Source organism: Tachysurus fulvidraco, chromosome 7 (genome assembly GCF_022655615.1).
Source record: "Tachysurus fulvidraco isolate hzauxx_2018 chromosome 7, HZAU_PFXX_2.0, whole genome shotgun sequence".
Lineage (NCBI taxonomy): Eukaryota > Metazoa > Chordata > Actinopteri > Siluriformes > Bagridae > Tachysurus > Tachysurus fulvidraco.
The window spans coordinates 5474046-5493395 of NC_062524.1; the positions used below are offsets into that span (position 1 = coordinate 5474046).

The 19350-nt window shown below is 44.5% G+C and overlaps 2 protein-coding genes across 3 annotated transcripts; one reads left to right on the forward strand and one right to left on the reverse strand.

Moving 5' to 3' along the window:
• The first annotated feature begins 288 nt into the window (after nucleotides 1-288).
• On the forward strand, nucleotides 289-17188 carry ints3 (integrator complex subunit 3). Of its 2 annotated transcripts, none has more exons than XM_027171545.2 (29): nucleotides 289-666; nucleotides 2370-2453; nucleotides 3450-3533; nucleotides 4539-4652; nucleotides 4741-4825; nucleotides 5226-5292; nucleotides 5562-5703; nucleotides 6186-6315; nucleotides 6645-6742; nucleotides 8530-8721; nucleotides 9449-9536; nucleotides 9624-9703; nucleotides 9889-9980; nucleotides 10624-10730; nucleotides 10838-10957; nucleotides 11051-11180; nucleotides 11517-11571; nucleotides 11657-11760; nucleotides 11945-12109; nucleotides 13542-13695; nucleotides 14593-14661; nucleotides 14775-14850; nucleotides 14994-15107; nucleotides 15219-15267; nucleotides 15364-15549; nucleotides 15663-15763; nucleotides 15877-15949; nucleotides 16037-16190; nucleotides 16312-17188. In XM_027171545.2, the coding sequence occupies exons 1-29, from the start codon at nucleotides 583-585 to the stop codon at nucleotides 16387-16389; spliced, it is 3075 nt and encodes a 1024-aa protein (XP_027027346.1). In that variant the 5' UTR covers nucleotides 289-582; the 3' UTR covers nucleotides 16390-17188. The 2 variants fall into 2 exon arrangements, with proteins under 2 accessions (XP_027027346.1, XP_027027347.1); XM_027171546.2 differs by having other exon boundaries at nucleotides 290-666; nucleotides 15364-15531.
• Nucleotides 17189-18334: 1146 nt separating this feature from the next.
• Nucleotides 18335-19107, reverse strand: LOC113634670 (C2 calcium-dependent domain-containing protein 4C-like). Its single transcript, XM_027133766.2, has one exon. It carries the CDS (start codon nucleotides 19056-19058, stop codon nucleotides 18417-18419), a length of 642 nt encoding a protein of 213 aa, XP_026989567.2. The 5' UTR covers nucleotides 19059-19107; the 3' UTR covers nucleotides 18335-18416.
• Between the last annotated feature and the right edge of the window lie 243 nt (nucleotides 19108-19350).

Consider the following 19350-nt stretch of genomic DNA (forward strand, 5'->3'; position numbering starts at 1 on the left):
TTCTACAAAAAAATAAAAACGGTCGTATTTACTATGGACTAGGTTTAAAGAAGGTTAAAAAAAAAAAAAAAAAACGCCTTATGTTCGAATCCCAAACGCCTCCGTGTTCCCTACGTAGGGACACTAGAAAGGCGTCGAAATTACGGCTTCGAAGCCTTACATAGTGAACGGAGGGTCCAATGAGAACGCTGTCTTGACGAGTGGTCAAGGCCTACGTCACTCAAATGCATTCCGAAGACGATTGGTTCAAACGCGTATCTCTGTCCCGCCTCTTTGTCAATCGCAGGGACTACTTCCGGTAGGCCGCCGTGTGTGCTGCGGAAGTTGGACCGTTGTAGTCGGGACACTGGCTGAAAACACCGGAGCGGCCTCGAGAAAGCTGGTGATTTCGCTTCATAAACACATTGTGTGTGGGCGGACAAAGTGCCGATAAGTGCATAAGCAAACGACAGGTGATTAAAAAAGGGAAAGGGAAGTAAAAAAACAAACAAACATTGGGGTTTGCGTGAAGCCCCGAAGCCTCTGTAGCCCCTTTGAGCCCGCTGAAGTCGGCGGTGGCGAGGCGAAGCGAGGCGGGAGGTGATGGAGCCCTCAGCGGCCAAGGGGAGAGCGCAGGGCCGGCTGCTGGTGTCCACCAGCCTGGACGCCAAAGACGAGCTGGAGGAGGTACACATGGCCTTTACATCAACATTTATCACTCACACAAGTCTGTTTCTTATTCTTATTCTCTCACTCCCTTTGTTTCCTTTTGTGTGTATGTACATATAAATATACATACATATGTGTTCCCTGTGCTATAGATATTGTGTATACGTGCACACTGCACAGGGCTTTTTATAACATTATACAAATTATACAAACATTAGCAGCTTGTGTTTGCTGTAGAAACTGTCATCGTGTTGCATACAGGTCATTCTGTAACTTTGTTAAGGGAGGGAGCTGTCTGTAGGTGAACTTATGAAGGAGGCACTAGTGATCCTGGTGAAAGACTGGAGATCACTAGTGATCCTGGTGAAAGACTGGAGATCACTAGTGATCCTGGTGAAAGACTGGAGATCACTAGTGATCCTGGTGAAAGACTGGAGATCACTAGTGATCCTGGTGAAAGACTGGAGATCACTAGTGATCCTGGTGAAAGACTGGAGATCACTAGTGATCCTGGTGAAAGACTGGAGATCACTAGTGATCCTGGTGAAAGACTGGAGATCACTAGTGATCCTGGTGAAAGGCTGGAGATCACTAGTGATCCTGGTGAAAGGCTGGAGATCACTAGTGATCCTGGTGAAAGGCTGGAGATCACTAGTGATCCTGGTGAAAGGCTGGAGATCACTAGTGATCCTGGTGAAAGGCTGGAGATCACTAGTGATCCTGGTGAAAGACTGGAGGCTCGTTGTGCCTCTAAACGCTAAGGGAACGAGTCACTAGTGATCCTGGTGAAAGACTGGAGGCTCGTTGTGCCTCTAAACGCTAAGGGAACGAGTCACTAGGGATCTTGGTAAAAGACTGGAGGCTCGTTGTGCCTCTAGCCACTAAGGGAAGGAGTCACTTGTGATCTTGGTGAAAGACTGGAGGCTTGTTGTGCCTCTAAACGCTAAGGGAACGAGTCACTAGTATTCCTGGTGAAAGACTGGACAAGATGTATTCAACGTGTCAGTGACATGATGAACTATGCTGAAAGGTCCAAAATAGCAAAGTAGGACTCCTGAGGGAGGTTATTTCTTTAAGGCTTTGTGCTCATCTAGAGTCACTAATGTTACTTTCACCTGCTGAATTGTGGCATTCAGGAAACACCTGCTGGGTTAGAACGTTTGCATGAGACGTCTGATCTTATTTCTACAGTATTTCATTCTACATTATTCTGACGTTGTAGGGGAAATTTACATCTATGACTGTCTCAGTCTTCTGTCCTGTTCTGGAGAAGGCGGTGGATTTGCAAACCACACTGTAACCAAAATGTGCACCAAATGTATAATACACTGATATAAAATAACTAAATAAATAAATACATGGCAATGAACATAAATGAAACAATTACACAGAATTTCAGAAAACCATAATATGGGATGATTGTAATAAGGAAAATACCATCTCCTGTCGACCATCCTGATGGTGATTAATGACCTAAAACTGCATGTCCTGAAGTGTTTTATTCCTCTTATAACACAGTAAGAGTTAAAGATCAAGATGTTGTACCTTTTATATGTATATATTTATGTTTAAGATTGAGGAACACCATCTAAAAAGTTAGTTCCTGTATTTATTTATGTTGCATGAAACCCTTCTGACCTTCTGAATTGTGGTGTAAATATATATTATGAACTCATGGGCCTGTGTGTTAAAGCAAATGTTTTGGTGTGTGTGTTTTTTAGCGGTTGGAAAGGTGTGTGTCCATCACCACTTCCATTACAAATGGATTGTCGGAACGAGAAGCCAATGATGCCCTCACTGCCCACGTGAGTATTTCTGTTTGTTTTTGAGGCGGTGATGTCACTCATGTTAAATATGCTTCAGGAGCACAAGAAAAGTACGAGCCAAGAAATTTGAACAAAAATAGTACAATAAACAAATAATAAGTAAATAATAATAAACACGTAATAAATAACGTGGACTCTGAGCATCAAAACAATCAGGACGGAGCCATCAGTCCTGTTCTCTGTCAACGGATTAAGCCCCGCCTCTTTCTTTTGCATCAGTGTATCCTAGGTCCTAGATATGTGTTTTGGAGGTGTTGCTTTGTAAAGAGCGCTGAAGCAGAGTTTTCTTTAGCGCATGTCTTTCTGACAGTCATTTACATGCTCTAACCATGAGATCAGATGCATGTAACTAAAGGAAAGACCTTTGTTCATGCTCCCAAAGCTTCTGCAACTAACAGAATTGAAGAACAGCAGCAGTTAATTTTCATCCTTACACATGAGTGATGAGACAAATTGATTTTAGTTCATAGTGATGCTTCACTTGCCCCTTTTAACCAGATGAGACGGAATAAACACACACCTCTCTGTCCACTCATCTGTGGCTTCACTAGTCACACCAGTCACACCAGAGATGCTAAATAGAATAAAGACTCCATAAAATTTTAGTAAATACATGTCTGGTCTGATTTAAACGTTTGTGTGGTTCACCGAACTACAGCCAGTTCAATCTGCACTCCCTGATCTAGACAGTCTACCCACAACACTGCAAGGTAAATGATTACTTATCTACAGGATGAACATCATAAATGAAAAATCTTAATATCTCTCTCTAAGAGAACCACAATCTCACATGGCTGCTTGGGAAAGGTTTCTGAGATGTAGCCCACACTGCAAGTCCTTTAGAAAGTACCGACAAATAAAGAGCATGCTGGCCGCTGTAACGACAGCTACATCCACGTTAGCTTTTAAAAATGGGATTTTGACAGTGTGTGATGATGATGATGATCACTTGTATAAATGTGCTTGTGTGTGTAGGTGTGTAAAGGTCCTCAGCAGCATGAGGAAGTGTGCCTTGGCTTGTTTACGCTGCTGCTCACAGAGCCTCCACAAGCACAACGGGTAAGGAAGCAACACACATTCTCTCACACACACACGTGTAAATATGTTAAATATGTTAAGATGTCAGTCCTGGGTAAGTGGGTGTGGCCTCTGATTCTATAAGTCTTAGCGAAGTGGGTGTGGCCTCTGATTCTGTAAGTTTTAATAAAGTGGGTGTGGCCTTTGACTCTGGAAGTCTTAGTAAAGTGGGTGTGGCCTCTGATGCTGGAAGTCTTGGTAAAGTGGGTGTGGCCTCTGACCCTAAGTCTTAGTAAAGTGGGTGTGGCCTCTGACCCTAAGTCTTAGTAAAGTGGGTGTGGCCTCTGACCCTAAGTTTAGTAAAGTGGGTGTGGCCTCTGACCCTAAGTCTTAGTAAAATGGGTGTGGCCTCTGACCCTAAGTTTTAGTAAAGTGGGTGTGGCCTCTGACCCTCTGTCCTCCTCTGTTCCTCTTCTTGAAGAAGACACGGCCTTTATTCCACTAAGTCTTATTAAAGCAATGTGTCATCATTCTTTAGGTGGATAGATTTATTTTAGCCCTTAGTTCTGTGTTGTCTTATGTAGGTCTGTGTTTTTCTGTAGCACCAGGATCCTGGAGGAACTTTGTTTTGTTTCACTATGTACTGCGTTAGCGATATATGATGACAAAATGAGAGTAAAAGCCTCTTGACCTGAGGTGACATGGCTTCTGTGGTTGTGTCATAGTTAAGGAGTCATGGCCATTGAAGCCTGTCTGTTTGGCCCATGTACTGCTTTGTCCCAGGGAATAACAAGTGGTCTTTGTTCTGATCTGTCCTACTGAAGGAGGCATGGCCTGACTGGTCATCTAAAATAAAATCATTCGCAAAGTACTACATCTTACTGCATTGTCTAGTAGGATGATAAAACATCAAAATGCACCTCATTTCAGGTTAAAGCACAATGCTCAACATCACTTACATTTAAGAACATACCTTTGTACTTCACACTTCATCTTAAAGCTATCGCAGGTCTGTGACTATAACTCTACGCTTTCTTCTACACGCAGTGTTACAGAGACCTGACGCTAGTCAACCGCGACGGCATGAATGTGGTTCTGATCAAGATTAACCAAATCCTCATGGAGAAGTTCCTCAAACTGCAGGACCAGTGTCACACACAGGTTTGCATACTGATGGTTTACTGTGTGTCGGTGAGTTGACCAGTCTCTCCCAAGGTCATGCTGCTTAAACCCTGTTTTTCCGTCATAGCTGGTGTGGGTGGTCCGAGAGCTGGTGAAGAGTGGGGTCATAGGAGCCGACGGAGTCCTCATGACCCTCATGAAGCAGATCGCTGGTACGTTACATCAGACATCCACACAACCCTAGTTGTCCTATTAAAGATATTTCTAACCCAGGCTGTTAACACTCGATTCTCTTTGCTCAGAAGGTGTTGACTCATTTTCTCTAACAGGCTACCAGGCCAGTCGCAGGTTTCTATTAACGCGGCTATTCTAACTTTATCGTTTCTATAGTAACGACTCCTCCGCAGGGACCGGTGTAGAGGATACGTCACGTAAAATATATTAAAAAATAAATCTTTTTTTTTTTTTTTTTAAATGTGGTGAGGAGACATTTATTTACCAGATATGGAGTGTCAGGGCTTTGTACAATTCACAAGTTTTACTTTGTACAACTCCATCACCGATTAGTGTTCCGTAACAGCACGGTCTCATGAGGCTTATTCCTTTCTTTAGGTGGTGACATTTCCAGTAAAAACCTGTGGCTGGCTGAAAACGTGTTGGACATCTTAGTGGATCAAAGGTACAGTTAATACACTGAGCCGCGATGGTTACTTTTCTATATTTACACCTGTTAACGTTACACGTTATTTGCCGCCACAGATGTCAGTCGGTACGAACCAGCTATGACTTGTATTAGCATGAACGTAATCTATTCTGAGAAGTGAAACGTTATGAGCTTTATCATCAGAGTTTGGTAGACGATGACCGCTTCGGATGAAGGTCTGCTGGAAATGGATGCACATATACTGGGTGTTTAATGTGTTAGTTAGTGTTGGTTTGTGTGCACAGGGAGTGGGTGTTGAAGAGCGGTATGCTGGTGGCCATGTCTGTGTACACGTACCTGAGACTCATCGTGGATCACGGGACGCAGGGTCTCCTGTCGCTCCGCCAGAGAGAGGTGGACTTCTGCATCGGCCTGCTGCGAGAGAGGGTGAGTGTGATCGTGTGATCAAACGTGTGACCTTGTGATTTATATTGTATCGTATATAGATGCACTATGAATGAAGACTTTCCTGAACCGAGATACAGTAGGTTCCTCTTTTGTTTCTCAGCTCTTTTGTTTCTCTTTTGTTTTTTGTTTCCATTTTAAATTCAGATTATTTCTGTAAGTGAAACAAGAGAGAGTTCAATTTTATTTAAATGTCCTGTTCTGACTGAGGTAAAGGAGCATCATGGGTCAGAACCAGATCACAGCACCAAACCGAAGAGATCAGTTCGATGAGCAGCGTAGTTACTTTTCCTCAATCAAAACCTGCCGTTCAGTGTCTAAGGAAATAACATTTAGCTAATAAGAACCAACACACCATTTACTAATCCATAGTTTTTCTGTGACATGTCTGGAGTTTTATCTACTTATCACAAAGCTCCTCTTAGTTTCAGTGTGATGTGATTCTCACGTTTTCCCTTTGTCAGTTTATGGAGTGTTTCATCATCGGGAGAGATCTCGTCAGACTGTTACAGAATGTAGCTCGAATCCCTGAGATGGAGCTCCTGTGGAGAGACCTGCTGCACAACCCTCAGAGCCTGAGCCCACAGTTCACTGGTGTGTGTGTGTGTGTGTGTGTGTGTGTGTGTGTGTGTGTGTGTGTGTTGCAGTAAGGTATTTTGGGTTAAACATTAAGCATTGGGATTAAATTCTATAAAAATGGAAAGAATCCAGATGTAACAGTAAAGGGTCATGACTGCAGTTTGTGTTATTACTTCATACCAGGACATTTTTAGTCTTGTGTTTATTAGATGTTACTGATTTACCCTTTAAATCCACCTGCCTTTAATAAAGCACTAATAATATCATCTGAGAGATTTGGTAGTTAAATGTTTAATTTCTTGTGTGTGTGTGTGTGTGTGTGTGTGTGTGTAATGCCTTCATAGGTCTCTTACAGCTTCTCACATCGCGAACCTCACGCAAATTCCTGGCTTGCCGCCTGACTCCTGATATGGAGACCAAGCTACTGTTCATGACGTCAAGGGTGAGAACACACACACACGCTCTCACACACGCACACTTTCACTGACACACACACACACACAGTCTCTCTCTCATTGACACACACACACTCTCTCTCTCACTGACACTCACACACACACGCTCTCTCACTCACACACGCAGACGCGTTCTCTCACTCACACACACACACACACACACACACGCTCTCTCACTCGCACACACACACACACACGCTCTCACTGACACTCACACACACACACGCTCGCACTGACACTCACACACACACACGCTCTCGCACTGACACTCACACACACACGCTCTCTCACTGACACTCACACACACACACGCTCTCTCACTGACACTCACACACACACGCTCTCTCACTGACACTCACACACACACGCTCTCTCACTGACACTCACACACACACGCTCTCTCACTGACACTCACACACACACGCTCTCGCACTGACACTCACACACACACGCTCTCTCACTGACACTCACACACACACACGCTCTCTCACTGACACTCACACACACACGCTCTCTCACTGACACTCACACACACACGCTCTCTCACTGACACTCACACACACACACACGCTCTCTCACTGACACTCACACACACACACGCTCTCTCACTGACACTCACACACACACACACACGCTCTCTCACTGACACTCACACACACACACACGCTCTCTCACTGACACTCACACACACACACACACGCTCTCTCACTGACACTCACACACACACACGCTCTCGCACTGACACTCACACACACACACACACACACGCTCTCTCACTCGCACACACACACGCTCTCTCACTGACACACACACACACGCTCTCGCACTGACACTCACACACACACACAAGCTCTCACTCACACACACACACACACACACACACGCACACACACACACACACGCTCTCTCACTCACACACACACACACACACACGCTCTCTCACTGACACACACACACACGCTCTCTCACTGACACTAACACACACACGCTCTCTCACTGACACTCACACACACACACACACGCTCTCTCACTGACACTCACACACACACACGCTCTCGCACTGACACTCACACACACACACACACACGCTCTCTCACTCGCACACACACACGCTCTCTCACTGACACACACACACGCTCTCGCACTGACACTCACACACACACACACGCTCTCTCACTGACACACACACAAGCTCTCACTCACACACACACACACACACACACACACGCTCTCTCACTCACACACACACACACACACACACACACGCTCTCTCACTGACACACACACACACACGCTCTCTCACGGACACACACACACACACGCTCTCTCACTGACACTAACACACACACGCTCTCTCACTGACACTCACACACACACACACACACGCTCTCTCACTGACACACACACAAGCTCTCTCACTGCCACTCACACACACACACGCTCTCTCACACACACACACGCTCTCTCACTCACACACGCTCACACACACACACACGCTCTCTCATTCACACATGCTCACACACATACAGTCTCTCACCCACACGCGTGTTCTTTCTCACACACACGTGCTCTCTCTCACACACATACACACGTGCTCTCTCTCTCACACACACACCACTGACACCTACTATATACCACAACTAAGCAGTACTGAACATGCATGTGGTGGTGTTTCTAGTCATTTAAAGCTATTTATTATTCTACACACAGAAACAGTTACATGCGCCTGTACAGGCAGGTCAACGTGTAGTTAAGTGTCTCTCTGTGGCTGCAGGTTCGATTCGGCCAGCAGAAGCGCTATCAGGACTGGTTTCAGAGGCAGTACCTGTCCACAGCTGAGAGTCAGTCACTACGGTGCGATCTCATTCGATATATCTGCGGGGTGGTGCATCCCTCTAATGAGGTCCTGAGCTCAGACATCCTGCCTCGCTGGGCCATCATCGGCTGGCTGCTCACCACCTGCACGGTAAACATACACACACACAGCATGCGTTACTCAGTGTTATTCTAATCACAGCTAGGCTGAAATAATCTATCTTAGACACTTTTTGCTAAATCCCTGTTGCTGTCCAGAGCGTATTTCTCCTCAAACCTCTAATCGCTGTTCATTTGGCACGTTCAGCATTCACAAAGCTAACTGATTTATGTCCTTTATTGTGATGGACTGGCTACATGCCCAGCACTCACAGCAAACCTGATTACGATAAATAGTTTACCGAAGACGAGAACAAAAAGCACAGGGCGTCTCAGCGGTTCCAGAGCACTTTAACTCTGACACTTTCCCACAGTACAGATTGTAGTAACAGTATTTTAATATGCATGTTTAAATACTGTTACTACAATCTGTTCCAAGCTGACATTATTTACAGCCAGAATTGTTATGTATAAGGAATTTATGTTTATATGATGGTTCCTGTACCTATGAATAATTTTTTAATTAGTCAGTCAAAGCTTTGCGGAAGATTTCTGGAAGAAGTGATTAAAAAGTCCAGTCGCCTTGTTTTAATACTAATTCAGTACAACAAGTATAATGAAGGATGAAGATCTTCACCTTCGACTCCAAGACATTCGCAAATCCTGTTCAACTCCACGTTGTTGAATTTTTTGGAAATCTATGCACCCATCTTTCAGTCCTCTTACTAAAATATTTGTACATTCAAACTACTCTTATTTGCTTATTCTAACCTCTGCAGTCGAACGTCGCTGCTTCCAACGCCAAACTGGCCCTGTTCTACGACTGGCTCTTCTTCAACCCGGAGAAAGACAGCATCATGAACATCGGTGAGGATGGAACACAGGATGAAGCCAGTTTTGTCTCCCGATGCTGCTGTTTCTAAAGATTTAACGTGTAAATGTGTGTGTTTTCAGAGCCAGCCATTCTGGTGATGCATCACTCGATGAAGCCGCATCCGGCCATCACTGCCACGCTGCTGGACTTCATGTGTCGAGTGAGTGGAATAATGCTAAGGCACCGTGTTAGTTTCACCGTGTCAGCGCTGTCAAGTTTACTCACGAGGAATGAAGTGTTAAAGGCGCACTGTGCTTTTTGTTATATCCTTTCCGGACGTGCAGTAATCAGTGACGGCAAAGATGGTCCGTTATATTTGTGTCTTTTATTTATCTTTTATCCCAGATAATCCCCAACTTTTTCCCACCACTGGAGGTCCAAGTACGGCAGGGCGTCTTCAACTCGCTTAACTTCATTATGGAGAAGAGAGTTCTGGCGTGAGTGTTTTTTACACACACACACACACACACACACACACAGGTTAATTAAACTAGTTATACACCATGCTGTCGAGTTCCCGATTCAGATGTTTTAAAAGGTTTTGATTAATTTTTGATGTTTCTTTAATAGCAGCTGGAAATCCATTTATTCTAATACTTATCTTTTTTTGTAGTAAACTCAGACACACAACTTGGGTCTAATAAACTGATTACTTTTTTTTTTTCAAATCTAAAAAAAAATAAACTAGTGAATTTTTTTAAGTAGATGTTTATTTACCAGTTATAAAAGGAGTCTCCGGCTGACTGTCGGATTTCTGCCACAGGAAAGTCTTCAAGAAATGTTTTGTTGTTGTTAGTTGTTTATATCTTTCTTATTCATTAGTTATTAAGTATTTATTACAAGTTACTTATGAACAAGGAGTTAATAAGAGCGGTAAGGGAGCAGCGACTGTACAGCTGCTGTAATACAACTGATAACTTGTCTGTGGATGTTCTAAATATAATAGAGTATAAACAGATACGATGTTTTGTGTGTTCATTAAATAAATATATGCTTTGTTTCTGGTGAGTTGTCGTGGTATAAGTGAAATAATACAAAAAGTTATGTGCTCTAACTTTACCTCTCCCCGTTTGCTATAAGACACTTGGCTCCATTGTTTGACAACCCCAAACTGGACCGGGAGCTGCGCTCCATGCTGAGAGAACGTTTCCCTGAGTTCTGTAACTCACCCTCTCCAACCACAGAAGGTTCGAATCCCAAAACCTTCCACTCACCAAACTGCCATTTTTACCTACAGACTATTTTGACCATTACGACCGTCTGACTTTTTACTCTTTATCTTTTACTTCTTCAGTGAAAACGGAGGAGTCTGTTCCCTTAGAGATGGACAATCACGTGCTAGATAAGGAGGACGGTTGCTACGACAACACAGACGCGACGTTTAGCGACGATGAGGAAGAGTTGAACAACAAGGGTAAGAGACTCGCACGCTGCCCCTTGGATGCGAGCGTTTAGGGACTCGTTTTTTATTTTTTTTGCTGCTTCATGCTGCAATTTTCTTCCTAAGGTAAGAAACGCGAGTTCAGGTTTCAGCACATCAAGGAGACTTATATAGAGGAGCCGGCCGACATCACGCCTTACGTGGACCAGCTGGACGAGACGCTGAAGGAGAAAGTGTTACAGTTACAGAAGGGGAGGTGAGAGAGCGGCCATGTGTTGTGTACAGCAGTTTAGCTTTGACAAGTTTAAACCCTGGATATGATGTTGGTGCTTGTGTCTGAGGAGGTTGCGCAATTTTTGTAACAATAAAACCTTCCTCTGTACGTCTGAATCCGAACAAAGGACCACGAGGCCAATCTGTCCGGACTAATGTCCATCTGTGTCAAATGTCCATCTAAATTGAGCAGATTAATCTGTTCAATAATCCGTAAAATAGTAGAATAATCAGAGCAGACAGGAGGGGTATGTTTTATAGTCTGGAGCTACAGGTTCCTGTGAGATCTCACACTGAAGCATGTTTTATTGTGCTGCAGTGACACAGAGACGCAGTGTGAAGTCATGCAGGAGATCGTGGACCTGATTCTCGAGGTGAGTTTACATGGCCAGGTTGAAGGTTTGTATACAGTTTGTCTATGACGTAGGTAGTGACTGTCCATATTTCTGTCCGTTTTAGGAGGACTTTGACTCAGAGCAGATGTCCACTCTTGCTTCCTGTCTAGCTGAGCTGTTTAAAAGCCATTTCAGAGGAGATGTGCTGCCTGAGGAAATTACTGAGGAGTATGTCTCTGTCTCTCTCTCTCTGTCTCTCTTTGTCTCTCTCTCTCTCTCTCTCTGTCTCTCTCTCTCTGTCTCTCTCTCTCTCTGCAAAACAAAACAAAACAAAAAAACACAACATCCCGTGTGTTTATTCTTTGTGTGTGTGTGTGTGTGTGTGTGTGTGTGTGTGTGTGTGTGTGTGTAGGTCTCTGGAGGAGTCGGTGTGTAAGCCAGTGTGTCTGATCTTCAGGAATCTGTGTCAGATGCAGGAGGACAACAGTGGCTTCTCAGTGCTGCTGGACATGCTCGCTGAGCTCTACCAGAAACAGCCCAAAATTGGATATCACCTCCTGTACTACCTCAAGGCCAGGTGTGTTGTGGCTTTATTATTAATGACCGTAACTGTGGCCACATTAATCACCGAGCAACACAGAGGATTATTTAGTGTCATACTGTGGTATGGGTAATAACCGTGACAATCCGGCTGTATAAGAAAATGGTGGTGTTGGTACTGCTTCTGCTTTAGGGGCTCTCACTCACTCACAGTGTCTGTCTCTCTTTCTCTCTCTCTCTCTCTCTCTGTGTCTGTCTCTCTCACTCACTCACTCACTCTGTCTGTCTCTCTGTGTCTGTCTCACTCACTCTCTCTCTCTCTCAGTGTCTGTCTCTCTCTCACTCACTCACTCACTCTGTCTGTCTCTCTCTCTCTCTCTCTGTGTCTGTCTCTCTCACTCTCTCTCTCTCTCTCTCTCTCTCTCTCTCTCTCAGTGTCTGTCTCTCTCACTCACTCTGTCTGTCTCTCTCACTCTGTCTGTCTCTCTCTCTCTCTCTCTCTCTCTCTCTCTGTGTCTGTCTCTCACTCACTCACTCACTCACTCACTCACTCACTCACTCACTCACTCACTCTGTCTGTCTCTCTCACTCTGTCTGTCTCTCTCTCTCTCTCTCTCTCACTCAGTGTCTGTCTCTCTCTCTCACTCACTCACTCACTCTGTCTGTCTCTCTCACTCTGTCTGTCTCTCTCTCTCTCTCTGTGTCTGTCTCTCACTCACTCACTCACTCTGTCTGTCTCTCTCTCTCTGTGTGTCTGTCTCTCTCTCTCTCTCACTCTGTCTGTCTCTCTCTCTCACTCTGTCTGTCTCTCTCTCTGTGTCTGTCTCTCTCACTCACTCACTCACTCACTCACTCACTGTCTGTCTCTCTCACTCTGTCTGTCTTTCTCTCTCTCTCTCTGTGTCTGTCTCTCACTCACTCACTCACTCTGTCTGTCTCTCTCTCTGTGTCTGTCTCTCTCTCTCTCACTCTGTCTGTCTCTCTCTCTCACTCTGTCTGTCTCTCTCTCTCTCTCACTCTGTCTTTCTCTCTCACTCACTCACTCTGTCTCTCTCTCTCTCTCTGTGTCTGTCTCTCTCACTCACTCACTCACTCACTCACTCACTGTCTGTCTCTTTCACTCTGTCTGTCTTTCTCTCTCTCTCTGTGTGTCTGTCTCTCTCACTCACTCACTCTGTCTGTCTCTCTCACTCTGTCTCTCTTTCTCAGTGTCTGTCTCTCTCTCTCAGTCACTCTCTCACTCTGTCTGTCTCTCACTCTGTCGGTCTCTGTCTCTGTCTCTCTCTCTGTCTCTCTTTCTCCCTGTCTCACTCTCTCTCTCCCCTTTCCCTCTCCCGGTCTCTCTCTCTGTCGGGTGTGTTCAGGGCTTTATTGTGATATCCGATAAAGTGTTTTGATGGTAAAACCTTTCTCCCTCCCTCCCTCCCTCCCTCTCTCTCTCTCTTTCTCTCCTCCTTGAATCATGACAGTAAAGCGGCAGCGGGGAAGATGAGTCTGTACGAGTCGTTTGCTCAAGCCACTGCACTGGGGGACCTACACACATGCCTCATGATGGACATGAAGGCCTGCCAGGAGGATGATGTGAGACTCCTCTGTTACCTCACACCCTCCATCTACACAGAGGTACATACACACACACACACTCACACGCACACACACACACACACACACACACACACACACACACACACAGTGCTGTCAGATTGCTTTTTTTTTTCTTTTCATTATACAACTTGAATAAGAGTAATTTATTTATTCAATATATTAATGTAAATAGGTTTATTTTGCAGTCTCTCGTACACTGACCATAGTGAAGCGTCGATACACAGGATTTTATTGATCTCTGAGGGAAAATGTTTGTTACAGACTTACAGGGAAGTGGATAATGTACACAGAACACATCACAGTACACAAATGGCAGTAAAATTAGATGGATGAATAGACTGATAGATTGATGGGTAGATAACCACCGAGTAGTTAAAAAGGATGTAACGTGGTGGTTAGGTGACCGGCTTTAGAAGGTGTCTGTAAGAAAAAAGAAACGAATAATAATTCTTCTAATAAAAATTCTTCTATTTATTTAGCTGCCTTTTTGTTTTTATGCTACACACATGTAAAAATCAACCAGCTCCCCGTTTCACGCTTTATGCTCACTACATATAAAGACACAGTGGCATAGTGCATATAATACAGCACCATTCAAGCACAGAAAAACTGTGAGATGTCTCAGACCACTCAACACTCTAGACACCCCAAACACTCCCCTCCACACACACACACACACACACACACTTCAAATGCAGTTTATCCCGTCAGCACTATCTACCAAAAAATCTGCAAAACACCACGTGTGCCTGGAGTAGAGACACATTATGAAAACCGTAACGTTTTCTGGACGATTCTGTTCAGCGTGTGTGCAATCTGATGAAACGATCACATCATGATATCATACGTGATGATATTGAAATCAAAGCTTTTCATAATAGTGTTCACTATTTGTGTGTGTGACCTTTATTCCAGTTCCCAGATGAGACCCTGCGAAGTGGAGAACTCCTGAACATGATTGTAGCGGTCATAGACTCTACACAGGTTTGTTTTTAGCGTACAGTTCTGTATTCATTCATTCATTCATTCATAGAGTTCAGTTGTGACTTCACCCTCGCTCCATTTTTCTCTCTTTTAACATGCTCTTGTGTTCCCAGCTTCAAGAGCTGATGTGTCACGTCATGATGGGAAACCTGGTAATGTTCCGCAAAGACTCGGTACTCAACATCCTCAGTAAGTGTCCACGTCAGTCTCCACATCTGTCCCGTGTCTTTCTGGTCTCTCCGCTTGTAATCGGATCAGTAGACACCGATGTCTGAACAGGTCCTGAGTGTACACGCTGTCTAATTGTGTGTGTGTGCCTGTGTGTGTTACAGTTCAGTCACTGGACTGGGAGACGTTTGAGCAATACAGCACATGGCAGCTGTTTCTGGCCCACAGTATCCCACTGGAGACCATCATCCCCATCCTACAGCATCTCAAATACAAAGGTGAGTTCCTCACAATCTGTCCTGGTTTAGCTTTATTATTGTGTTTGGGATCAATTCATTATGCTTCATCTTTCTCTCTCTCTCTCTCTCTCTCTCTCTCTCTCTGTACAGAGCATCCTGAAGCTTTATCCTGCTTACTCCTACAACTCCGCAGGGAAAGGTACACATCTCACCGCTCAAAATCTACTGCAGCTTTAAACAATGACAGCATTTTTTTAGTGTGTGTGTGTGTGTGTTTGCTGCATGCCACGTGCAGTCCCACAGAGGAGATGGTGAAGATGGTGTTGAGTCGGCCGTGTCACCCGGAGGATCAGTTCACCACCAGCATCCTGCGCCACTGGGCGGCCAAACACGACGACCAGCTGGCTGAGCACATCAAAGCCCTTCTCATCAAGAACAACAACATGCCTCGCAAACGTCAGAGGTATCACCACGCCAAGATGTAATCCGTACCAACTTCTGATCCCAATCTTTTTTTTTAACCCCTTAATTCTCACAGGAATTGTACGTATCACAGTCATGTGTGTTCGTGTCTGCCTTGTTGTGTTTTTGCAGTTTACGAAGCTCCAGCAGTAAATTGGCACAACTGACCCTGGAACAGATGTTAGAGCATTTAGACAGTCTGAGGCTGAGCCTCAGCAACACCAAGAATAACTGTGAGTCTGTTTTTTTTTATCAACATTCCTCTGATGTATACTGTCTATAAATAGTATGAATATTTACGTGTGTGTGTGTGTGTGTGTGTGTGTGTGTGTGTGTGTGTGTGTAGTTTTTACCCAGACGCCCATCCTGCAGGCTCTTCAGCACGTTCAAGCCAGCTGTGATGAAGCCCATAAAATGAGGCAAGTCTCTCCACAGTAAAACTGTACATTTAGAGTTACTGAGGTCAAGCGGTATGAGTTACATGTTCATGTGATTCTCCTCACCAGGTTCAGCGACCTTTTCTCCTTAGCTGAGGAGTATGAGGATTCGTCGAAGCCACCAAAATCTCGGCGCAAAGCTCCAGCGTCCTCTCCACGCTCGCGTAAAGGAGCAGCACCTCCAGCCAACAACGAGGAGGACAGCGGCTCCAGTAGCGCCTCAGTGAGTTTCTGCATATGAATGATCGACATACGAGTCGATGACTTTTTACATTTACATGCCACATACTTGGATATAAATGAATTCTGCCCTGAATCCTAATCATCTCCTTGTGCGACCGCAGGAAGAAGAGGACTCCAAACCCAAAGCACCCAAGAGGAAACGGAAAGGATCGTCAGCCGTGGGCTCAGACAGTGACTGAGGTGTCACGCCAATCTCCACATGCCCCAGCCCCCAACATTCCCATGACCACGCCCATTCCAGTGTGACATCACTGGAGAACAGACCACCAGCCAGTCATCTGCTCTGACCACTCATCAAAGAGGAAGCACCAGATTTCCTTCCCCTGGGATTTTTAACTGGAACCAGCCAGGAAGTTTTTCTCTTTAGCTTCCCTCAGCACTAGTGTGACTGGCTGGTTGGGGATTGGGGACATAACCGAGGCTGAAGTGGAGCTGCTAAGCTTCAAGAGCCTGCTTTCCTCCCACGACTGGGACAGAATGACATAAAATTGCACACAGGAGTCACTCTTTAGTGGCTCTGTACTCAACAACACGCTTGTCCTGCTTGAGCACAAACACTGTGCTTAAAGGGAGGGGAGAAATAAACAGCTTCACAATACACGAGGGAGATGAATTCCCAGCATTCACCACGAACGTTGAAACGTGCTCCGCTCCCAACAAGATGCATTTTATCGTTTGATAACGAACAAGCATTGGCTTTGTCCCTTATAAATCCTTCTTTGTCCCAATTGGACGTCGTGGCCCGATGGCGGTGGTGCTGGGGGTTTTACAGGGAGGACGACTTTCCTCTTCAATGGATTTTTACCACGAGTGCACAGCACAGGTGCAGAAATTGGATTGTTGGAAAAAAAACAAAATGATGGACTTGACATGACAGACTTTTTAAGAAAATTGCTTTCTACTGACCTATTTTCATAAAAAAATCATAACTATGTTAAAGGTTTATGATATTAATAAAAAAAAAGGCAGGGACAAACACTTTGGGTCTTTAATAAATGGTTGCGAAGTTTGAAATGAATCATACGTTTATAAAAGGTGAGCAGCTTAAAATAGGTTTAATAAAAGATGAGTCAGTGTCGTTACATGTGAGGGTACTTGAGTGTCTTGAACACAGCTGGGAAGATGAACTTAGATCTCTTATGCCTATTTTCCACCAGAAAGAACCGGGTGCTGGTTCAAAGTTGGGTCCAGTGGTGAACCTTCTAAGAACCAGTTTGCCTTCCCATCAGCTAGAGAGCCATCACAGAGCCGAGTCTGACGTCACTGTATACGTGTCACATTTCCCAGCAATGTTATCACAGCAGCGGCAAACACATCAACAATAGTGGATGTTGCTTTACTGTTAATGCACATGGCTTTGTGAACCTACATTGGCATTCAAACGCAGCGAATCCAACGTGTACATGCAGCTCCGTGTAATCTGTATAAACGGAGGTCGTAATAGAGAAATTACATAAACATTTGTGTTAATGATAAAATAATGTTGCCTTAGCCTGTAGCTACCTATCATGTGTGCTGATAATTGATCATATTGTGGCAAAGTAAATGTATATTAAACATTAGTATACTTAAGGTACATTATTAACGGCACTAACAGCAACGTTTTGGTGCTACTTAAGAACCACTTTTCCTGGTTCAGATCCGGTGCTTTGGGCGTCACAAAAGAAAGAACCGATTGTAAATTAGGCTCTGAACCAGCACTCAAACTGCCTTGGTGGAAAAAGGGCATTAGATCATTAAAATGGGCAAACCTCACCTGAAGAACTGACCTCAAATTAAATTTTTCTAGAACACTTCTTCCCAATATGTTTATTACTCACACCACAGAAATTTGCCAAACCTCTTCATTTAAAAAAAAAAAAAAAAAAGCAGCTTGTTCTAGAGTTTTCCCCTTTTAGACAGTCATATTCTTAAACAGCTTCACTGTAGCCTTTTACTTCCACCCATGAAAATTCCTAAAGAACATCCTGTAATTATTTCACAGCACTGATACTGGGGACTTCTTCCTTGTTTTTGTTTTAAAATAATGGCTTCACCATGTCAACATTAAGTGAGCTGAAAGATTTCCAACATTCAAAATGGACTCCACTGTTTGTGTAGAAATAAAATTAGAACTGAAACTCATTTTTATATAAAACAAGTTTTATTCATTTCTTTAAAATCATTTTGGAATACAGGTTGGTTCATAACTTGTCCACAAAACAACTTAAAGTACATCCTGCAGTTTTCTGACATGTTTTTTCCTGTTTCTGGGAGTGAGACTCTTTAGTGCAACCCGAGTCTTGCTGACGAGCAGCTGTAGTCGCTTTTTCTCAGATTTTGGAGCAAAGCAGTGCAGTTCTGGGCTTGGCTCATCGTTTTGGTCGGAGAGGTTGGGCACGGGGGAGTCTAGAAGCTCTGGAAAGGCAGGTGAGACAGCAGGACTTTGACAGCATTCTCCTCTGCGCCTGTGAAAGAGCGACTCCCTGCGGCTCACGTTTGGGCTGGCGGCCAAGGTGCGGAAACCATACGGCGTGGTGATTTTCTCCACGTGCTTCAGGGACATCGCTGCTTGTGTAGAAGGGTCAGAGGAGTCCTCCTCGCTGTGTTTCCGGTTTGATTGTACAGGGAAACGGAGCTTGAAGGGAAAGCGTGGAGACGGAGACCTTGGAGAAGATTCCTCTGGGCTGCAGGGAGGCAGAAGCTGGTACTCGTCTGAATCTTTGGGTTTTCTGAATCGAGGAGAAACGCTGAGGTGCAGTTTTTGAGGAACGTAGAAGCTAGGTATTCTTCCTGGTGTTAGTGGAACATTCTGCCAGGCCTTTAACTTTCCTGCTGGGGTTTCTCCATTACCGCCAAGAGCAAACATGTCGAACAAAACACCTGTCCTTTAGCTCACAAGTGCACTTTAGAACTACAGTTGGCAAAACCTAGCTTTTAAAGCCACCTCTTCAATGAGCTGCAGCTGAACATAATTATCATCATGCTACTCCACAAATGACTCCTTAATAGGCTAGTGCACTTCATGGGGTTTGTTTTCATACCCAGTGGCATCCACTTAGCACTTATGTATTTATGGTGTGGGGCTAAATAACAAATGGCACACTATTTAAGGCAAAACACTTTCATATATCGCTAAAACATGGCTGATTAGGATGCTA